This window comes from Heterodontus francisci, chromosome 20 (assembly GCF_036365525.1).
Source record: "Heterodontus francisci isolate sHetFra1 chromosome 20, sHetFra1.hap1, whole genome shotgun sequence".
In the NCBI taxonomy this organism is placed as follows: Eukaryota; Metazoa; Chordata; class Chondrichthyes; order Heterodontiformes; family Heterodontidae; genus Heterodontus; species Heterodontus francisci.
Genome location: NC_090390.1, coordinates 51935117 through 51952437, shown reverse-complemented (window position 1 = coordinate 51952437; position 17321 = coordinate 51935117). Strand labels below are relative to the sequence as shown.

The window sequence follows — 17321 nt, the reverse complement described above, 5'->3', positions numbered from 1 at the left end:
TTTCCCGGTACTTTCCCAGCCCCCCTGCCTCCAAAGGGCTAGGATAATTCAGGCCTAAAAGTTTGTAATTTGATATAGATCTGGCGTGATCAATACTAGTAACCATTAGTATCTTATTGTATTTATCAGGTCACAAACAGTAAACTAAAGCCCATCAACTAAAAGTGTCAAAACAGTTGAACTGGTCTTGGCTTGGTTTGTTGAATTACTGACACATTGGGGCCAATTTTAACTCATTCAAAACTCATTCACTTAGACAGAGTTAAAATTAGGCCCATTTTACCACAGAATGGAGGGTCACAGGCTTGATTCCATTCTGCTGTATTCCTGATCTTAACCATACTACTGTGGGCAGACAATGACTGGAGGCCAGAGTTCTCCCTGCAGGTAGGAGGGAATTTGAAAGGGAGTATCATCAGGCCTGCCACATCCCACTTGGTGCTTTGTGTGAGATTATATTGACAATTATACAACTATTAAAAAATCTGTCTACAATCACATTAGCTGTTTATACAATTATTCTGAGTGGGCAAGGTTTGACTGCACAGCAGTGTAAAACAAAGGACAGTTTTGCAGAACATATTGGACATGTTTTTTAATGTCTTGTTTCATGTCTGTGTAGTGAGTGCTAAAGTTCCCAGCTTTTATATGTTGTCATCAGAGTTGAACTTTGACATTATGCATAATCATTATTATACCTGGAAAATGATGTGTCCACTGTTTATTATTAGGAATTCATGAATTGAACATATGTGTATCCTAATAGTCTAATGATATCCAGGCACATATTTTCCTCCAATCATTAGGGTTAATGAAAATTCAGTGTAATCATAAAGCACGTTTCCCATGAGCAAAAGAAAAAAATACCTCATAGTTTGCGTTCTCTAAATCATTCAATTTTTCCATTCTCTCATTGTGAAGTGAACCTCTACAGTCCAGTGCAGCCACAGTTTGGGCTGAATTATGTTCTCGTGGTGGAGGTCCCGTGACAGGCCCGAAAGCAGGGCGGTGACCCCACATCAGGGGTCTACGGGAACCAGGGCCGCATATTGTCAGTGGCAGCCAATTGCTGCCACCCGGGCGGCCGTCCCTATTAAGGATGGCCGCCCACCCCTATGGGTTGCTGACCAATCAGAGGGCTGGCAACTCAGCAGCAACACTGGGAATGGTGGCCACTGCTGGGGCTGCAGCTGAAGGAGAAGGGCACAGCAATGGGCGGCGCCCCTCACAACCAAGTAAGTGGGATCTGGGGGCACCAGGGTCAGTCAGGCAAGCCTCGGTGAGGTGGGGGGGGGGAGGGGGGGCGGTGCCATTGCCGCAGGAGCAGCCATTACCACAAGGGGCCCCTCTGCGGGCCAAAGAGTGCTCGAGTAGGAGGGCCCCTCCCCTGAGCTCGCTGTCAGGCCACCAGGCTTTACCTGGCAGTTTCCCCACGTGGCAGAGGGTTCACCCACTGCTGGTAAAATGCCAGAAATGGCGAGAAGAGGCCCTTAATTGGCCACTTAAGTGGCTCAGTTGGCCTCTGGGCAGGAGGGCCATCTGCCACCTTCCCTGCCGCTGGCAAGATGGGATGTTGGCGTGAAGACAACAAGCACTCCACCCCCCTGTCTTCCCTTGCCTTTTCATGTCCCCTCCCCCCCCCCGCCCCCCCCCCCCCCCACCTCCCAGCCCATTCCCAGAGGCCTGGTAAAATTCTGCCTTTTATTTCAGTTTATTTCTGTTTAATATTTTCTGTTGTGCTCGAAAAGCCTTCAAATTTTAGCTTGTGACATTAGCATTCAAATATTTAACATGCTTGTTTGACATTCCTCTGCCTGCTATTTTAATGGAAGCACTGACCCATTTCTTTGTGTGTTAATGCTTCCATTAGAATAGGGAATAGAGAAAGGTCATTCAACCATATTAAACATTCCTATATTAATATCACAAGCAACACTTTATAATGTTTAAGAATAGTTAATCTTTTTTTTATTTTCAGTGTTTTTGAGCACCATGAAGCAGCAGACTTTAATGATTAGTGAAATATGATGGACTGTGGAAGCCGATTCCATCTGAATTCCGCTTTTAAGCACTTAACCCTGAGGTGCCTCGCACTTCCACAGCTTGCCAACCATCTGCCTGCCAAATTGCCACTGGCCTCATTTGAACGTGTCGAACGAGAGCCCATGGTGAAGGAGCTCTGAGTTTCCTGATGTTTGACTGCTGCAGTGCCTGGGTAAGTTAGACACAGTTCAGCAAGGAGCAGTGGCTTCAGGATCAGCTGCTTGAAATACAGATCTCTGCAGGTCGGAAACAATTTTTAAAGTGCTTTGGGTTTTTTTCTCATTCTGCCAACAGACTTTCTTCAGACTGCTCCTCACTAGGTCAAGACATAGGCAGATTTTCAGACCCTCTTTCACAATTACCCACCTGCAGGGTTTCTCAGGAGAAGGTGTGGCATTTCCTATGGGGCACAAGTCTCATGCTTTTTCGAGATGCTATCTGAAGGTCAGGATCACAGAGGGTGATTGGTTGCTCAAGCTCTACAGAAGGATAAGGAAAGTGAAGTGGTCCTCATCTCCTGTCAGCTTGCTCCTTAGCAACTTGGTGCTACCTCCCACATTCCACTGCTATGTAGGGAATGGCTAGAGGTCTGGCCTGTGTTACTGTCCTATGTAGTACCATGCTGCTATAACTCCTGGGTTGCTTGGCCCACATCATCTTTACCACCATCTTCATCTTCCTGCTGTGCTGCCCATTGCAATGGTAGATTTGCAGGAAAGGAGGGCAGAAACTAAAAACGGTTAGTAGCACCCCCTTGGGATAAGCAGACAAGAGAATAGGGTAAAAAATTACAGCTGTGCAATGCTGCACTGGATGTCAGAGCAACAGAGCTCAGTCAGTAACATGATGTGAATGGTTTTAGTTGGTGATACCCTTGCATAGTCTGCCTTTAGCAGGCATTGTGTGCCAATTTGCCCTGCATGAAATCAGATTTAATGAGGGTAAGGCTAGCAATGGAGGAGTGTTTGAGACACATGGCATGGTAGAGATGAAGTAGGAAATGAAAATGAACAAACTCAGGAAATTCGCATGTATCTCCCTCCAAAGAGTATTGGTGGATACAGCACTTTCTTAAAATGTGCAATACCACAAGAACATAGAGTCATAGAGTTATACAACACAGAAACAGGCCCTTCGGCCCACCATGTCTGTGCCGACCATCAAACCTATCTATTCTAATCCCATTTTCCAGCACTTGGCCCGTAGCCTTGTATGCTATGGCATTTCAAGAGCTCATCTAAATACTTTTTGAATGTTGTGAGGGTTCCTGCCTCTATCACCCCTTCAGGCAGTGTGTTCCAGATTCCAACCACCCTCTGGGTGAAAGAATTTTTCCTCAAATCCCCTCTAAACCTCCTGCCCCTTACCTTAATTCTATGCCTCCTGGTTATTGACACCTCCGCTAAGGAAAACGTTTCTTCCTAACTACTCTATCTATGCCCCTCATAATTTTGTATACTCAATCAGGTCCCCCCTCAGCCTTCTCTGTTCTAAGGAAAACAACCCCAGCCTATCCAGTCCCTTTTCATAGCTGAAATGCTCCAGCCCAGGCAACATCCTGGTGAATCTCCTCTGCACCCTCTCCAGTGGCAATCACATCCTTCCAAGAGTATGGCAACCAGAACTGTACACAGTACTCCAGCTGTACTAGCGTTTTATACAGCTAACTTAATTTATTAATTTACTTTGCTCAATATTTTCCATTTTTATGTCCCCTTTTGCTGCCAATTCTCCATATTCAGGAAGAACACTGCCTTGACATTAAATTTGTGAGGACAGATTTTCCACTGGGAATTCCTGGCATGACTCCAGTTGGTGAGATGGAAAATCAGGTTGAGAGCCTTTATGCCAAATCTTTGAGGCCCCCCATCACGTCCAGGATTTTCATTTGAAAGTAATGTCAAATCTCAAATTGCTCCAACAATAAATACTCCTGACGTAAAGTTCAACAGGATATCCTGGGCAAGCATATTCCAATTACAAGTTAATGACAGAAAACTGTCAGATAATGTACTTCTCATTATTAATAATGCTATAGCAACACTGAATGCTAGGATTGCTGGTACATTCCTGGCATCTATGCTGTGGAGGGGGATTTAAAACTCAACTGGTCATTTATCTTATTTGGTTGGTTGATGGACATTACTGTGTGCACATTGCCTGCTGCATTTGGCAACATCCAGTGAGTCCATTTTATTTCATGGGGTGCAAATTACTTTGGGTTATTCTGAGAATGTGAAAAGTGGCCATATTAACTGAAGCTCATCTTTCTTTCTTAAACCATATTATTTTATTAATTGAAGACCAGGAGGACATGAGGCTTCATGTAATTTCCAGTGAGTAAATTATCATAAAAAGAGTGTTCTTTTCAACCCAAACAACAACAACTTGCATTTATATAGTTTCTCTAGCATAGCAAAACATCCCAAGGTGCTTCACAGGAATGCTATCAAACAAAATTTGATACCAGGCCACATGAAGAGCTATTTGGACAAGTGACTAGAAGTTTGGGCAAAGTTTGAGCAATGTCTTAAAGGAGAAGTGAGAGATAGAGAGGCAGAGGGGTTTAGGGAGAGAATTCCAGAGCTTCAGGCCTGGGCAATGCTATTTTACCAGCTATTAAGCACACAATATCGCACTTCAATTTGTAGGGAGCAAGAGATGTTTTATGGGAAAATTTCTTGACACTGGCCACAAGAAAAATCAGTAAATTGCTATTTTCAATAATAACCTTTTGGAGTGAAGCAGCAGAGTTGAAGTAGTGCGAGTTTGAAATGAGAGAAGCTGGAGTGAAAATGAAGATGGCAGAGGCCAAAGTGGGGCGATTTGAGACACTTCACACCCACATAAAAACAACAGGCCTCTAATTTTTTTTATTCATGCACAGAATTGAGGTGCACATTTGGTAAAGGATTCTGCATTACAGATAGAGCTTCTTCAATGCCACACTGCAACATAGGAAACAGAATCCTTCCTTAGTGTGAGATTGAGGTAGAAAAGAGAGAAATCTCACATGTGAGCCTTATACTGAATACAAGGGAATTCATGGAATCATAGTGATAATGCAGCACAGAAGGAGGCCATTCGGCCTATTATGCCTATACTGGCTTTTTAAAAGTGCTATCTAATTAGTCCCATTACCCTGCTCTTTCTCCATAGCCCTGCAATTTTTGCCCATTCAAGTATTTATCCAAATTTAATAATTATTGTTGAATCTGTTTCCACCACCATTCAAACAGTGCATTTCAGATCATAACAACTTGCTGGATAAAAAAAGTTTCTTATCATTTTGCCTCTGCTTCTTTTGTCAATTACTGTAAATCTGTGTCCTCTGGTTGCTGGCCCTTCTGCACTCTATCAAAAACATTTATGTTTTTGAACATCTCTATTTAATCTTCCCTTAACATTCTCTGGTCTAAGAAGAAAAGTCCGGCATCTCTAGTCTCTTCATAGAACTGAATTCCCGCATCCCTAGTACCATGCAAGTATATCTCCTCTGTATCCTCTCTAGGATCTTGACATTCTTCCTAACCAGTGTTTTATAAAGTTTGACTGTAACTTGCTTCCTTTTGTACTCCATGCCTCTGTTTATAAAGCCATGGATCCAGTCTGCTTATTTTAACAGCCTTGTCAAGAAAGGAAGGCGATGATAATATCACTGAACTAGGAATCCAAATGCCCTGGGGACACGGGTTCAAACCCCACCACCACAGCAGCTGCTCGAATTTAAATTCAATTAATTAATAAATTCAATCAATTCATAAAAAACTGGAATTGAAAGCTAGTCTCAGTAATGGTGCCATGAAACTATCATTGATTGTCGAAAAACCCATCTGGTTCATTAATCCCCTCTAGGGAAGGAAATCTGCTGTCCTTACCTGGTCTGGCCTATGTGTGACTCCAGACCCATTGTGGTTGGGTCTTAATTGCCCTCTGAAATGGCCTAGCAAGCCACTCAGTTGTCAAGGGCAATGCCCACATCCCATGAAACAATTTCTTTTTAAAAGTTGTCCTGCCACTGATAAAGAATGTGTACATACATCCTCCAGGTCTCTCTGTTCTTGCACCCCCTTTAAAAATGTACCATTTAGTTCATATTTCCTTTCTTCATTCTACTTACCAAAATGCATCACGTCACATTTCTCTGCGTTCAATTACATCTGATATGTGTCTGTCTATGTCCTCCTGAAATCTGTTTTTATCCTCCTCACAGTTTACTACATTTCCAAGTTTCATGCCATCTGCAAACTTTGAAGTTATGCCTTGTCTAGGTCATTAATACACATTAAAAAGTGCAATACTCCTAAGATCGGCCTCCTAGATGTACAATATAAACTGTACCTTACCCGTTCAACTTCATGAAACAAAATTCTGTTTCAATGCTCCATGATCCTCAAAGGTAATGAAATATTATGGAAAATTCCACATCCCTGCTGATCACCCGCTGGCCAGCTGGAATATACCAACACTTCCCTTACCTCCCTTCTGGCCGCAGGACACTCCAATGGAGTATTTGACCTTCTCAGTCTATCCCAATCCCATTTATCTCCAATCCTATCCCAACCAGATACTTGTTCAGCACTTTTCTGGATGAGGTAGCTGCTATGGCTGGCCATCTACTACACAAATTCACTAGTGGTAACCATTAGTTTCATTTGAGACATGCAAAACTTTCCCATGAAGACACATACTTTCAAATACCATTCAAAGTTAGGATTCTAAGTCACAATTATCTAGACAGGAAGGTCACTTTTCTAATGCTGCAGTTCTCAATCTCAATTATTTTTGTCAAAATGTAATACAAGAGATAATATTACAGCAGTTTCTTAAACATTTAAAAGTGTAATTTAAAATATGAATCACTCCAGTAACCAGACATAATAAAATATTACAGCCTCGCTTGTCGAATGGCTGAAACCAGTACCCTTCTCCCTCAACTTTAAAATATTGCAATTCTAAGAGTTGGTAATTGTCTCTAGTTTCTAATACCAAAATTCATCAGATTTCAGAACGAGGTTCATAATTTATTTATAGCATACTTAGTTATGGTTCAGATAAAATTTTTCACATCAGTGCAAAAGTGACAAATCTACAGACCAATGAACATCTAGCACTGTTACTCAAATAACAGAAAATATTAAATATGCAGCAGGTCTATCAGCATGTGAAATAGAAATGACAAATTAACATTTTGAATGTAAAAATCAGTAGAGCATCAGAATCATTCATTTAACTTTTCTCTTGTGTCAGCTGTAGATGACTTATAAGCACTCTCGCCTCTTAGTGAGAAGGTTGTGGGGTCAAGTCCCACTCAGGAATTGAACACAAAAGTCTAGGCTGACATTCTAGTGCAGTTCTAATGAAGTGCTGCACTATTGGAGGGGCTATCTTTTGGGTGAGATGTTAAACTGAAACTCTAACTGCTCTCTTGGGTGCATGTAAAACACCCCATGGGGCTATTTTAAAAAAGAGCAGGGGAGTTATATCCCGACCAATATTTATCCCTCAATCAACATCCCAAAAACAGATTATTTGGTCATTATCACATTGCTGTTTGTGGGAGCTTGCTGTGCGCAAATTGGTTATGCTATTTCCTACATTACAAAAGTGACCACAGTTCAAAAGTACTTCATTGGCTGTAAAGCACTTTGGGATATCCTGAGGTAATGGAAGGTATTATATAAATCTAAGTTGTTCTTATTTCTTTTTCTTTCGGATTCTGATGGACCTGCTGTATTTTCCCAGCATTGTCTGTTTTCATTCCAGATTTTCAACATTTCCAGTTTTCATTCCACTACTATTACTTTCTGGTGTACCCTAAAGTCTTCAGTGGAAGCTATGATGTGGGTCGAATTTCCGTCAGTTATATTAGTGCCATCTGTGCACAATCGACTGAACCAGCATAAAAGCTCTGGGAATTTTTAGATGTATGTGAGTTACAGCCAAAGTCACTTACATTTGTAATTTCTGCAATCCTTTGCACTGGTTATAGATTCAATTCACCTGGATCAGGCCCCACCCACAAAACCAACTACAGGTCCCAGGTCAAAATTGAGAAATTCCGCCAATTGTGCTGGTTCGGGAAGCCTCTTCAAGTTGCGTTCATTTTCGTAGACACACACAGCCTTTTAAAAGTTTTTCATACTTTAAAAAAATCTATTAAGAAACTGACTAATGTAAGGAAACTATTAAATGACTCGGCATAGTTTTTTAAAGTCACTTTCACAGATTTTAAATCAAATTACTTGCAGGAGAAGGACTGGACAATCTTATTAAAAATGCTTATTTTTCATGGTAAAGCCATTTTCAGCTGTATTAATAAAAGTGCACCAAGTTACCACTCCTAAATGCAAAGAATACATTTTAATGGAAAAAAGAAGCAATTATATTCTATTAACACTGCCAAATTGCACTGGTTCATGGAAGATTATACATCTGCGATTATGCAAATGATTTTTAGCAGAAATTTGAAGTGTAACCTAACCAGTGCAATTCCAAGCACATTTTGGGTGCAATTTCCCAAGCGGAAACTCTACCCTCCAATGTACATTTTGGAACATAATATATTTGTTGACACGTACCTGATTCCCTAATAATCTCAGAGAATGAACACTGCACTTTATGTTGATGATGTTTATACTTCTGTTCAGTTATGCCATAATTTGTTCCTTTATTTGTATTTGAAGGAAAAATAATGAGATGAGCAGACCTGACAGGCGAACTTGTAGTATCTTTCATACCAGAACGTGACTGTCCATTACACTGGCTCTCAGTCTTACAATCTTTCTGAACACGCGATATTTGTTGCTGAATGAAGTTATTGGTTCTCAGGGATACATCCAAAGATTTCTTATCCAACATGGTGAAAGCAACTTTTTGTTTTGAGCTTCCAATGAATGGAATGAGTTTAACTGTGCCGTTGCCACCATCTGCTGATAATATGGAAGAAGTGCAGCATGGCTTTAAGGATAGAGCTGATTTTTGTATTAACCCAGATCTATTGTTGCTTGTGAGAGAGCAAAGATCAACCAAAAGGGATTTGTCTAAGTAGTAAGTACTCTTAAAACACTGTAGTGGAACTTTGAAATGTGAAAAGGAAACAACTGAGTGGAACTGCTGAGCAAGAAGACAGATCTTGTCTTCATTGTTGCTTAGCAGCAAGGTTTCAGGATGCCTGCTATCAATTTTTAAAGGGTTTGGCCTGTCTTCTGTTGAATGTAACACTGCGTGAGGCTCAGAACATTTTCCTGTAGCAGTATATCCATCACAAAGAAACTCATTGATGTTATCTGTGTGGGAATGATTGTGCACAGTACCTTCAGAACTCTTGAAATTTTTCAGAACTTTCACACATCTGTCATGTGCTGTTGTATTTTTCTCATCTGTAGAAGCACTGACAGTTGTTTTAGAAAACTTATTAACTGGGCTTATCATTCTTCGAGCAGTAATTGTAATGGAAGAAAATCCTTTCCTGGATTTAGTCAAGGTTTTACCTTTTCTGCAATGTATAGTGGAGTCCAGAATGCTTTCCTCAACTGGTGTTGTTAACAGTGCCTTGTGTAGTGTATTAATGAGAGATAAGTTTGGATTTAATGGTTGATGGGAGCGTCCAGCCTGGGCATGTTGTAAACAAATAGATGAAGTGCAGGAATGTTCTTTGCTTGCTTCCTCTCCGATTGTTGGTGAGATTACAGATGATGGAATCATTGCATTTGCTTTGTTGGATGGTGCATACTGTTGAAAAGAAAAAAAAGTAATTTGCAAATTAGTCTACAGTATTTTGGTGAGAGCTGTATATTTAAAAGACTAAGATCCTTTATTTCAATTTACCATACACAAGTTGATTAAATATTTTCTGGCCCAATTCCTATTGAATAAAGATGAATATTAGGTCTTTAATCCTGTCAGATAAGACGAAGAAGATGCATGTAAAATTGAAGGCTTGACTTTAATTGCAGAATTCAGACAGCTACATTAGCGCTCATAGAGGCCCTTTTGTTTCAGCTAGGTGGCATGCATTTACAAGAAATTCCCTTCCTATCAGTTATACTGTTGCAATTCAATGTAAAACCTACATTAGTAAGAAATATTGGGCTGCATTTTAAGAGTCTGCCACCGAAGTAGGCGACAGACATAAAAAAATGAAGATTGCCCGCATGGGCACCGTGTCACGGAGCAGCCGTGATTTGAAACACAGCAGTTCATTTGCATGGCCATGTCGCGTGCCCCCGCAATGACATGGAGGGGGCGGGTGAGCCATCGGCAGCAATGGCGTCTGGCGCTAATGCGCAGGCGCCATTTTTAAAGGGCTTACAGCCCTCAATAGACATTTAACAGTTAAAGGGCCAGGTAAGTTAAATTTCCACAAAACAGAATTAAATGACCTTTACATGCATTTTCCCATATTTACAATGGCATTTCCAGACATTTGTGCACTTTACCCCCCCGGAATTCAACTGTTGCGAATTTGATCTCCACCCCCCTCCCTGCAAAGTTCGGCAACTTCGCCCTTTACCCCTTCCCATCACCAACCCCCGAAGATTCCGCATTGTTGTTACCCCGCTGCCCCCTCCCGCACAGAGAAAGAATGCTCCTCTCCCTCCCCATAGGTGTCACGTCACGTTTCCCCAAACAGGGATTCGAAGGTGTGGCATTATCGGCCGCCAGAATGAAGATCGGTGCGGCGATTAAGGAGGTGACGGAACCCTCATTAAAGCAGGAATGTAAATTAGTTTACATATTGAAATGGGGGTCTCGTCGCCGAGTGGCGGGGCGGCCGCGAGGAGGCCTCGCCATGCCGCCGAAATTGGCACGGGGCCTGCCACTGTCGGGGTTGGTGTCGCGCCTCCACCGCGCATCTTCATTGCCCCCCCGCCAACGTTCCCGACGGTGAAGGGGCTTTAAAATCCAGCCCAATGTGTACAAAGATTAATTTCACAACAGGGGAAGAGTAGCACCTAAAGCAGTGCATATAGTAATATATATCTTATAGTTACTGATGTAAAGTAAATATTTCTGGAATACACCCAACAGTATGAGTGCAAATATCAAGATTTATGATTTTTTATATCATGTACACTGCACGTTTTCAATCATTCCTAGTTCAGTGACTTTGCTTGATACATTTTTTTAATAAGTGTATTCTTTGAAGGGTAACATAATCTGAATGAGAATTTCAGATATCTGAGAGATACATTAACATTTCTCTGATTTTATTTCATTTGGAACCAACTGAGAAAAGATGATGGCTTCAGAACTTGGAAGTGATTTACTTTTCTTCTTCAGGTCTTTAGCTGGGAAATCCTTTTGCAAGATTTTCTCATTTTGAAATAAGCATGAACTGTAGCGATTATCTAATATTTAAATCGCCTGTTACTTTTTACATCAGCAATCATGGTTTTGATTATTTAGAAACTAGAGGACAAATGCAGTCCAGTTTATCAACCAAACAAACTGGCACAAGAAAATTCATGGCCATGGGTCTGAAGAAAAGAAAAGGCAAACTTGAAACATGGGAAAGATCTTCAGTGCAGCTGAAAGATTGCGCCGGACTTCCCTTGCACTAATGGTAATTTTATTGCAATGTTAGCAGTACTATTTCTGCATTGCAGTACAACTATTGCTTTTCCCTTCAACGTGGCAGCCAGAGGCAGTGGTATTTTGCATCAGGCAATTAATACACATACAGATCTAAGCAAAATGTTTGAGTGGGATACAAATGACATTTAAATTTAAATGCCTCCAGAGTATTTTTCTCTGTAATTTGTAAATTTGCAGTTTCTGCAGGAGGACCACACAGTAGACGCTAGGTAGTACAGACAGCCAAATATTAGGTGCATTTATTTGTGAGCTGCATCTTTGGCATTGATTCATCCCCTCCTAAATATCCATATAAAGAATAAAGGGCTGAAAATGATCATTATTAATATGCAGTCCCTGAGGTCCAAAGGTAATTTAAAATGTTGACCACAAAAGAATTGCCTATCATAATGCATGGTATAAAATTAAGTAGATGTGGGTGCAGTGCTCTGACAGAGAAACCAATCAATTGTTTGGGGGGATTTTATGTAGGCGACGGGGGTCTTGGACACAGGCTGAAGAGCCAGCGAAAGCACTGTGTCAACCACCTATTAGGCACTTAGGTGGAAAGCGGCGGGCCTTCCCTGGGATTAAGGGCCCCAGTGATGGAAGTCCTGCCTGCTGAGAGCTGCTGGCCAATCAGAGGCTGGCAGTTTTTTTTTATTCGATCATGCGATGTGGGTGCTGTTGGTTGGGCCAGTATTTATTACCTATCCCAACTGAGCCAGCAGAGTGGCGGTTGCTGCTGCCTGTAATGCACCCACCGGAGGCCTAGGATTATTGAGGGAACCAGGCCACAGGTGAATGATAGCGGGAGGCTTTTTGTGGGGTGGGGGTCGAGGGGTGGGGGGGGGGGGTCATAGAGGGGTTGGCTGCAAGAGCAGGGAGGCTGGCTCTCAGGAGATCCCCCCTTCCCAATGCCAGATCCCTCGATCAGTTCCTTTTAATGAGGGGCCCCCCTCCCACCCATGGAGCTGGCAAGAACCCTTCATGGGTTTGCTTGGTGTGCTCCATGCCTGGCAACAGACCCGCCTGCCGCTTGGCTAATACTGGTGGAGACAGGATGAGGCCTTTAATTTGATATAAATTGCCCACTTAAAGGCTTCAATTGGCGGTGGGGCAGGAAGTCTGTCCATGGACCTTCCCAACATGGACTTGATTGGGGTGGAGGCGGGAAGGTGGTGGAGTCCCCACCCCGCCACCATCTCATCTGATTAAATGCTCTCCCTGCCTCCAAACCTGCCGTGGGGAGAGCATAAAGTCCCCCTCTTTGTCTCAGACTGCATGGAAAGTGATGTGCTGGAGTTGTTGCTTCTAGATAAAGATTTGAGTTCAGTGACTTTTTTACTTGTTATTTTACTACTTATTTAGAAGCTTGCATTTTAGTTTAAACAATCAAAACTCCATAACGCACTTAAATAAATATGACATTTGCAAAGTCTGGACGCTCTCTTGGTGTAGTACTGCCCCTGGCAGGACCTTGTGCTCGGAACATTGGCACAGAAACAGGAGTGCATCTACAGACCTGAAAGGCCTATCCAGTCTGCAGAGGGACCTGGCACAAGCCCCACCCACAGCTTTTTGGCATGTTGCCCAACTCATGGGTGCACTGAGAAGAAAGTGAGGTGGGAGAGCTAGGAATTCCCTGTCCTACCTCAGTTACATGCTTACGCTGGAACTGCACATATTGCAACTCCATACTTGGAGAGAACCCTCGGAAATTGCAAAGCATCTGTGGAGACTTTTTCGCTGTTGTGGGAAATAGTGTTAGCTAGGTGCAACAGAGAGGAAAATCTCTTGCCAATGTGTTATCTCAGATCCAACCTGTTCATTCTGCTGATTCTAAATGTCATAATTCTTCTCTTTTATTCTTCCTGAACCTTGCTTGAGGGTATTCAGGTGTCATATAATCATTCCTAATGGCATGCTATCAGGGAGAAAAATATTAACTTCAAATGAGTCCGCAACCCAACTCCAAACAACTACGAGTGAAACTCAGGTAGGACAAGGGCTCCAGATAAAAGAAAATAAATGAGTGCTGCATCACCTTTTCCAGTACTAGCTAATATAATACAATATTTTCTATAGGTTACATGGATGCAGTGAGGGCCTGACTTCAAATATTGTTCAAACCTGTACTGAAATCTAACACTGACTAAAGCATCCAAATAAATGATCCTAAAATTCAGTTATTCAAGCTCATTAAGGTTTAAAAGTTGAATGAAAATTAACCTATTTAAGTTGACTTGTTTTCTGTCCCTGGCAGAAGTGACCTCATATTCATCTTTAGAAATCCTACGTGGTTATTTACTTTGTTGCTTTTTGAACACTATCACTATATTAATGCAAAATGAACCTTTTTGTTATTAATATCAGTGATTAGTGTGAATATCTGATTGGAGGAGGGGGAAACTTCAGCAGGAACAATAAATAATACCATTCAAACTAAACCTGACATACATATGCATTGTATCAGTATTCAAGCCATATCTTAGTCAAATACAAATCATTCCTTCCTTTTTTCCCTCTGGCCTCCTTGTCTCGAGGAACAATGGGTAAGCGCCTAGAAGTGGTCAGTGGTTTGTGAAGCAGCACCTGGAGTGGCTATAAAGGCCAATTCTAGAGTGATCGACTCTTCCACAGGCGCTGCAGATAAAATTGGTTGTCGGGGCTGTTACACAGTTGGCTCTCTCCTTGCGCTTCTGTCTTTTTTCCTGCCAACTGCTAAGTCTCTTCGACTTGCCACTCTTTAGCCCCGCCTTTATAGCTGTCCACCAGCTCTGGTGATCACTGGCAACTGACTCCCACGACTTGTGGTCAATGTCACAGGACTTCATGTCGCGTTTGCAGACGTCTTTAAAGCGGAGACATGGACAGCCAGAGGGTCTGATACCAGTGACGAGCTTGCTGTACAATGCGTCCTTGGGGATCCTGACATCTTAGAAACATAGAACATAGAAAATAGGAGCAGGAGTAGGCCATTCGGCCCTTCGAGCCAGCTCCGCCATTCATTATGATCATGGCTGATCATCCAACTCAGTAACTTGTTCCTGCTTTTGCCCCATACCCTTTGATCCCTTTAGACCCAAGAGCTATATCTAACTCCTTCTTGAAAACATACAATGTTTTGGCCTCAACTGCTTTCTGTGGTAGCGAATTCCACAGGCTCACCACTCTCTGGGTGAAGAAATTTCTCCTCATCTCAGTCCTGAAAGGTTTACCCCGTATCCTTAGACTATGACCCCTGGTTCTGAACTCCCCCACCATCGGGAACCTGCTTCCTGCATCTACCCTGTCAAGTCCTGTTAGAATTTTATAGGTTTCTATGAGATCCCCCTCACTCTTCTGAACTCCAGCGAATATAATCCTAATTGACTCAATCTCTCCTCATACGTCAGTCCTGCCATCCCAGGAATCAGTCTGGTAAACCTTCGCTGCACTCCCTCTATAGCAAGAACATCCTTCCTCAGATAAAGAGATCAAAACTCAACACATTATTCCAGGTGTGGCCTCATCAAGGCTGTTGCAGCAAGAGATCCCTGCTCCTGTATCCGAATCCTCTCGCTATGAAGGCCAACATACTATTTGCCTTTTTTACTGCCTGTTGCACCTGCATGCTTACCTTCCTGTCCGCCAACCAATTTTTTATCCATCGCAATACACTACCCCCAATCCCATGCGCTTTAATTTTACATGCGGCTCACATGGCCAAGCTATCTCAAGCGCTGCTGGCTCAGTAGGGTGTATATGCTGGGGATGTTGGCTGCCTCGAGGACATTTGCATTGGAGATACGGTCCTGCCACCTGATGCCAAAGATTCTCCGGAGGCAGCGAAGATGGAATGAGTTGAGACGTCGCTCTTGGCTGACATACGTTGTCCAGGCCTTGCTGCCGAATCAAGGCACATGTGAAACTAGCATCCAAAAAAGAGTGATAAACTGTAATGCAATGACACAAATGGACATGCAATATTTCACTGAAAAGAAAATCGAGCACCCTATGTCAATTGACATTGATCTGGTTACTCTAAGGCTGGGATTTTATAAGTACCGCGACGATTCCAACGGCGGAACTGACAGTTGGCGGCATTTCCATTTCTGCCCTTTTTCCCATTTCGCACACAATTTTACATGCAAATTAAAGGTGCAGCGACAGGCACAGGAGAAATGTTCAATCATGCGGCAAGGACAGACTTTCATAGCTGGGACCTGCCATCACCCTCAGAAGCACCATGAGCCACAACACAATAAATCTTTGTGTTGCAAGCCTCAAGGATCAGCAGCCTTCCCAACTATCTGTTGATCACTGCCACATTTAAATGAACGTGAACCGGGTGGAGTGGGAATACCGTTGCCGTTAACTTAATCTGGCAGGTAGGACTTAATTTGAACTAAGTGCGGGGTAATGAGTATTCATGGTATGAAAATACATGCAAAGCTGCAATCCGCCACTGTGTGGCGGGAAGCCCCGAACGCTGCAAACATGCCTCTGACTTAATCGCGATACAAAAACCTGCCTTCGGAAATCTGAAAAAACAAATCACTCCTAATTAAATCACCTCACATGCCACCAAAGCCGCTCTTTCAGGGCCCATAAAATTCCCCCCTGAGTGTAGAAAGTCAAAAGGATCTTTCTTAGAACCAAATTCTAGACAGCCATATCTGCAGGTAAAATTAGTTTATTTTCCAACGCTGCAGTATTGCTGGAATTGCTCATTTAGTAGAGAAATTTAGAACCAGTCAATGGGCTTGAGTTGAATTTGATCTTGATGTTCAACTTTATTTTCAGGCCTTGGGTATACAATATGGTTCTGATGCGTCATCTTAAGTCTGAGCTGATCCAAATGGGAAATTGAAATCAGACCAAGTTGAATCAGATTCCAAAGCTACTCTGGTATCCCTTCTTATCAAGTAATCAGTTCCCTTGGGTTCTAGAACAGCTTTTAAGTAGATTGATCAGAGACCAGAATAGAGAAATAATAAACTAGAAAGCTGGTCTAGACTGGAGTCATAGAGAGATACAGCACTGAAACAGGCCCTTTGGCCCACCGAGTCTATACCAACCATCAACCACCCATTTATACTAGTCCTACATTAATCCCATATTCCCTACTGCATCCCCACAATTCTCCTATCACCTACCTACCTACACTAGGGGCAATTTACAATGGTCAATTTACCTATCAACCTGTAAGTCTTTGGCTGTGGGAGGAAACCAGAGCACCCAGCGGAAACCCACGGGGTCACAGGGAGAACTTACAAACTCCGCACAGGCAGTACCCAGAACTAAACCCGGGTTGCTGGAGCTGTGAAGCTGCGGTGCTAACCACTGCACCACTGTGCCGCCCAAGTCTTCGCTAAAAAGAGCAGGTGTGATGCACTACAGCTGTACAGGATGAGAACTCAGATGAAATTGGTCCCTAAAGTGAGGTAATGCATTTTGGAAGATCTAATGCAGGTGGGAAGTATCCAGTAAATGGCAGAACCCTTAGGAGTATCGACAGGCAGAGAGATCTGGGCGTACAGGTCCACAGGTTACTGAAAGTGGCAATGCAGGTGGATAAGGTAGTCAAGAAGGCATACGGCATGCTTGCCTTTATCGGTCAGGGCACAGAGTATAAAAATTGGCAAGTCATGCTGCAGCTGTACAGAACTTTAGTTTGGCCACACTTAGAATATTGCGTGCAATTCTGGTCGCCA

The 17321-nt window shown here is 42.6% G+C and overlaps 1 protein-coding gene across 3 annotated transcripts in view; it reads right to left on the bottom strand.

Annotated features, from left to right (window-relative positions):
• c20h10orf90 (chromosome 20 C10orf90 homolog) overlaps positions 1–17321 on the bottom strand; it is a 224275-nt gene that overhangs the window by 75964 nt on the left and 130990 nt on the right. For all 3 annotated transcript variants that reach the window (XM_068052741.1, XM_068052742.1, XM_068052743.1), the window contains one exon: positions 8625–9777. In XM_068052741.1, the coding sequence (XP_067908842.1) occupies positions 8625–9777 (1153 nt within the window). The remainder of the gene's footprint in view (positions 1–8624; positions 9778–17321) is intronic.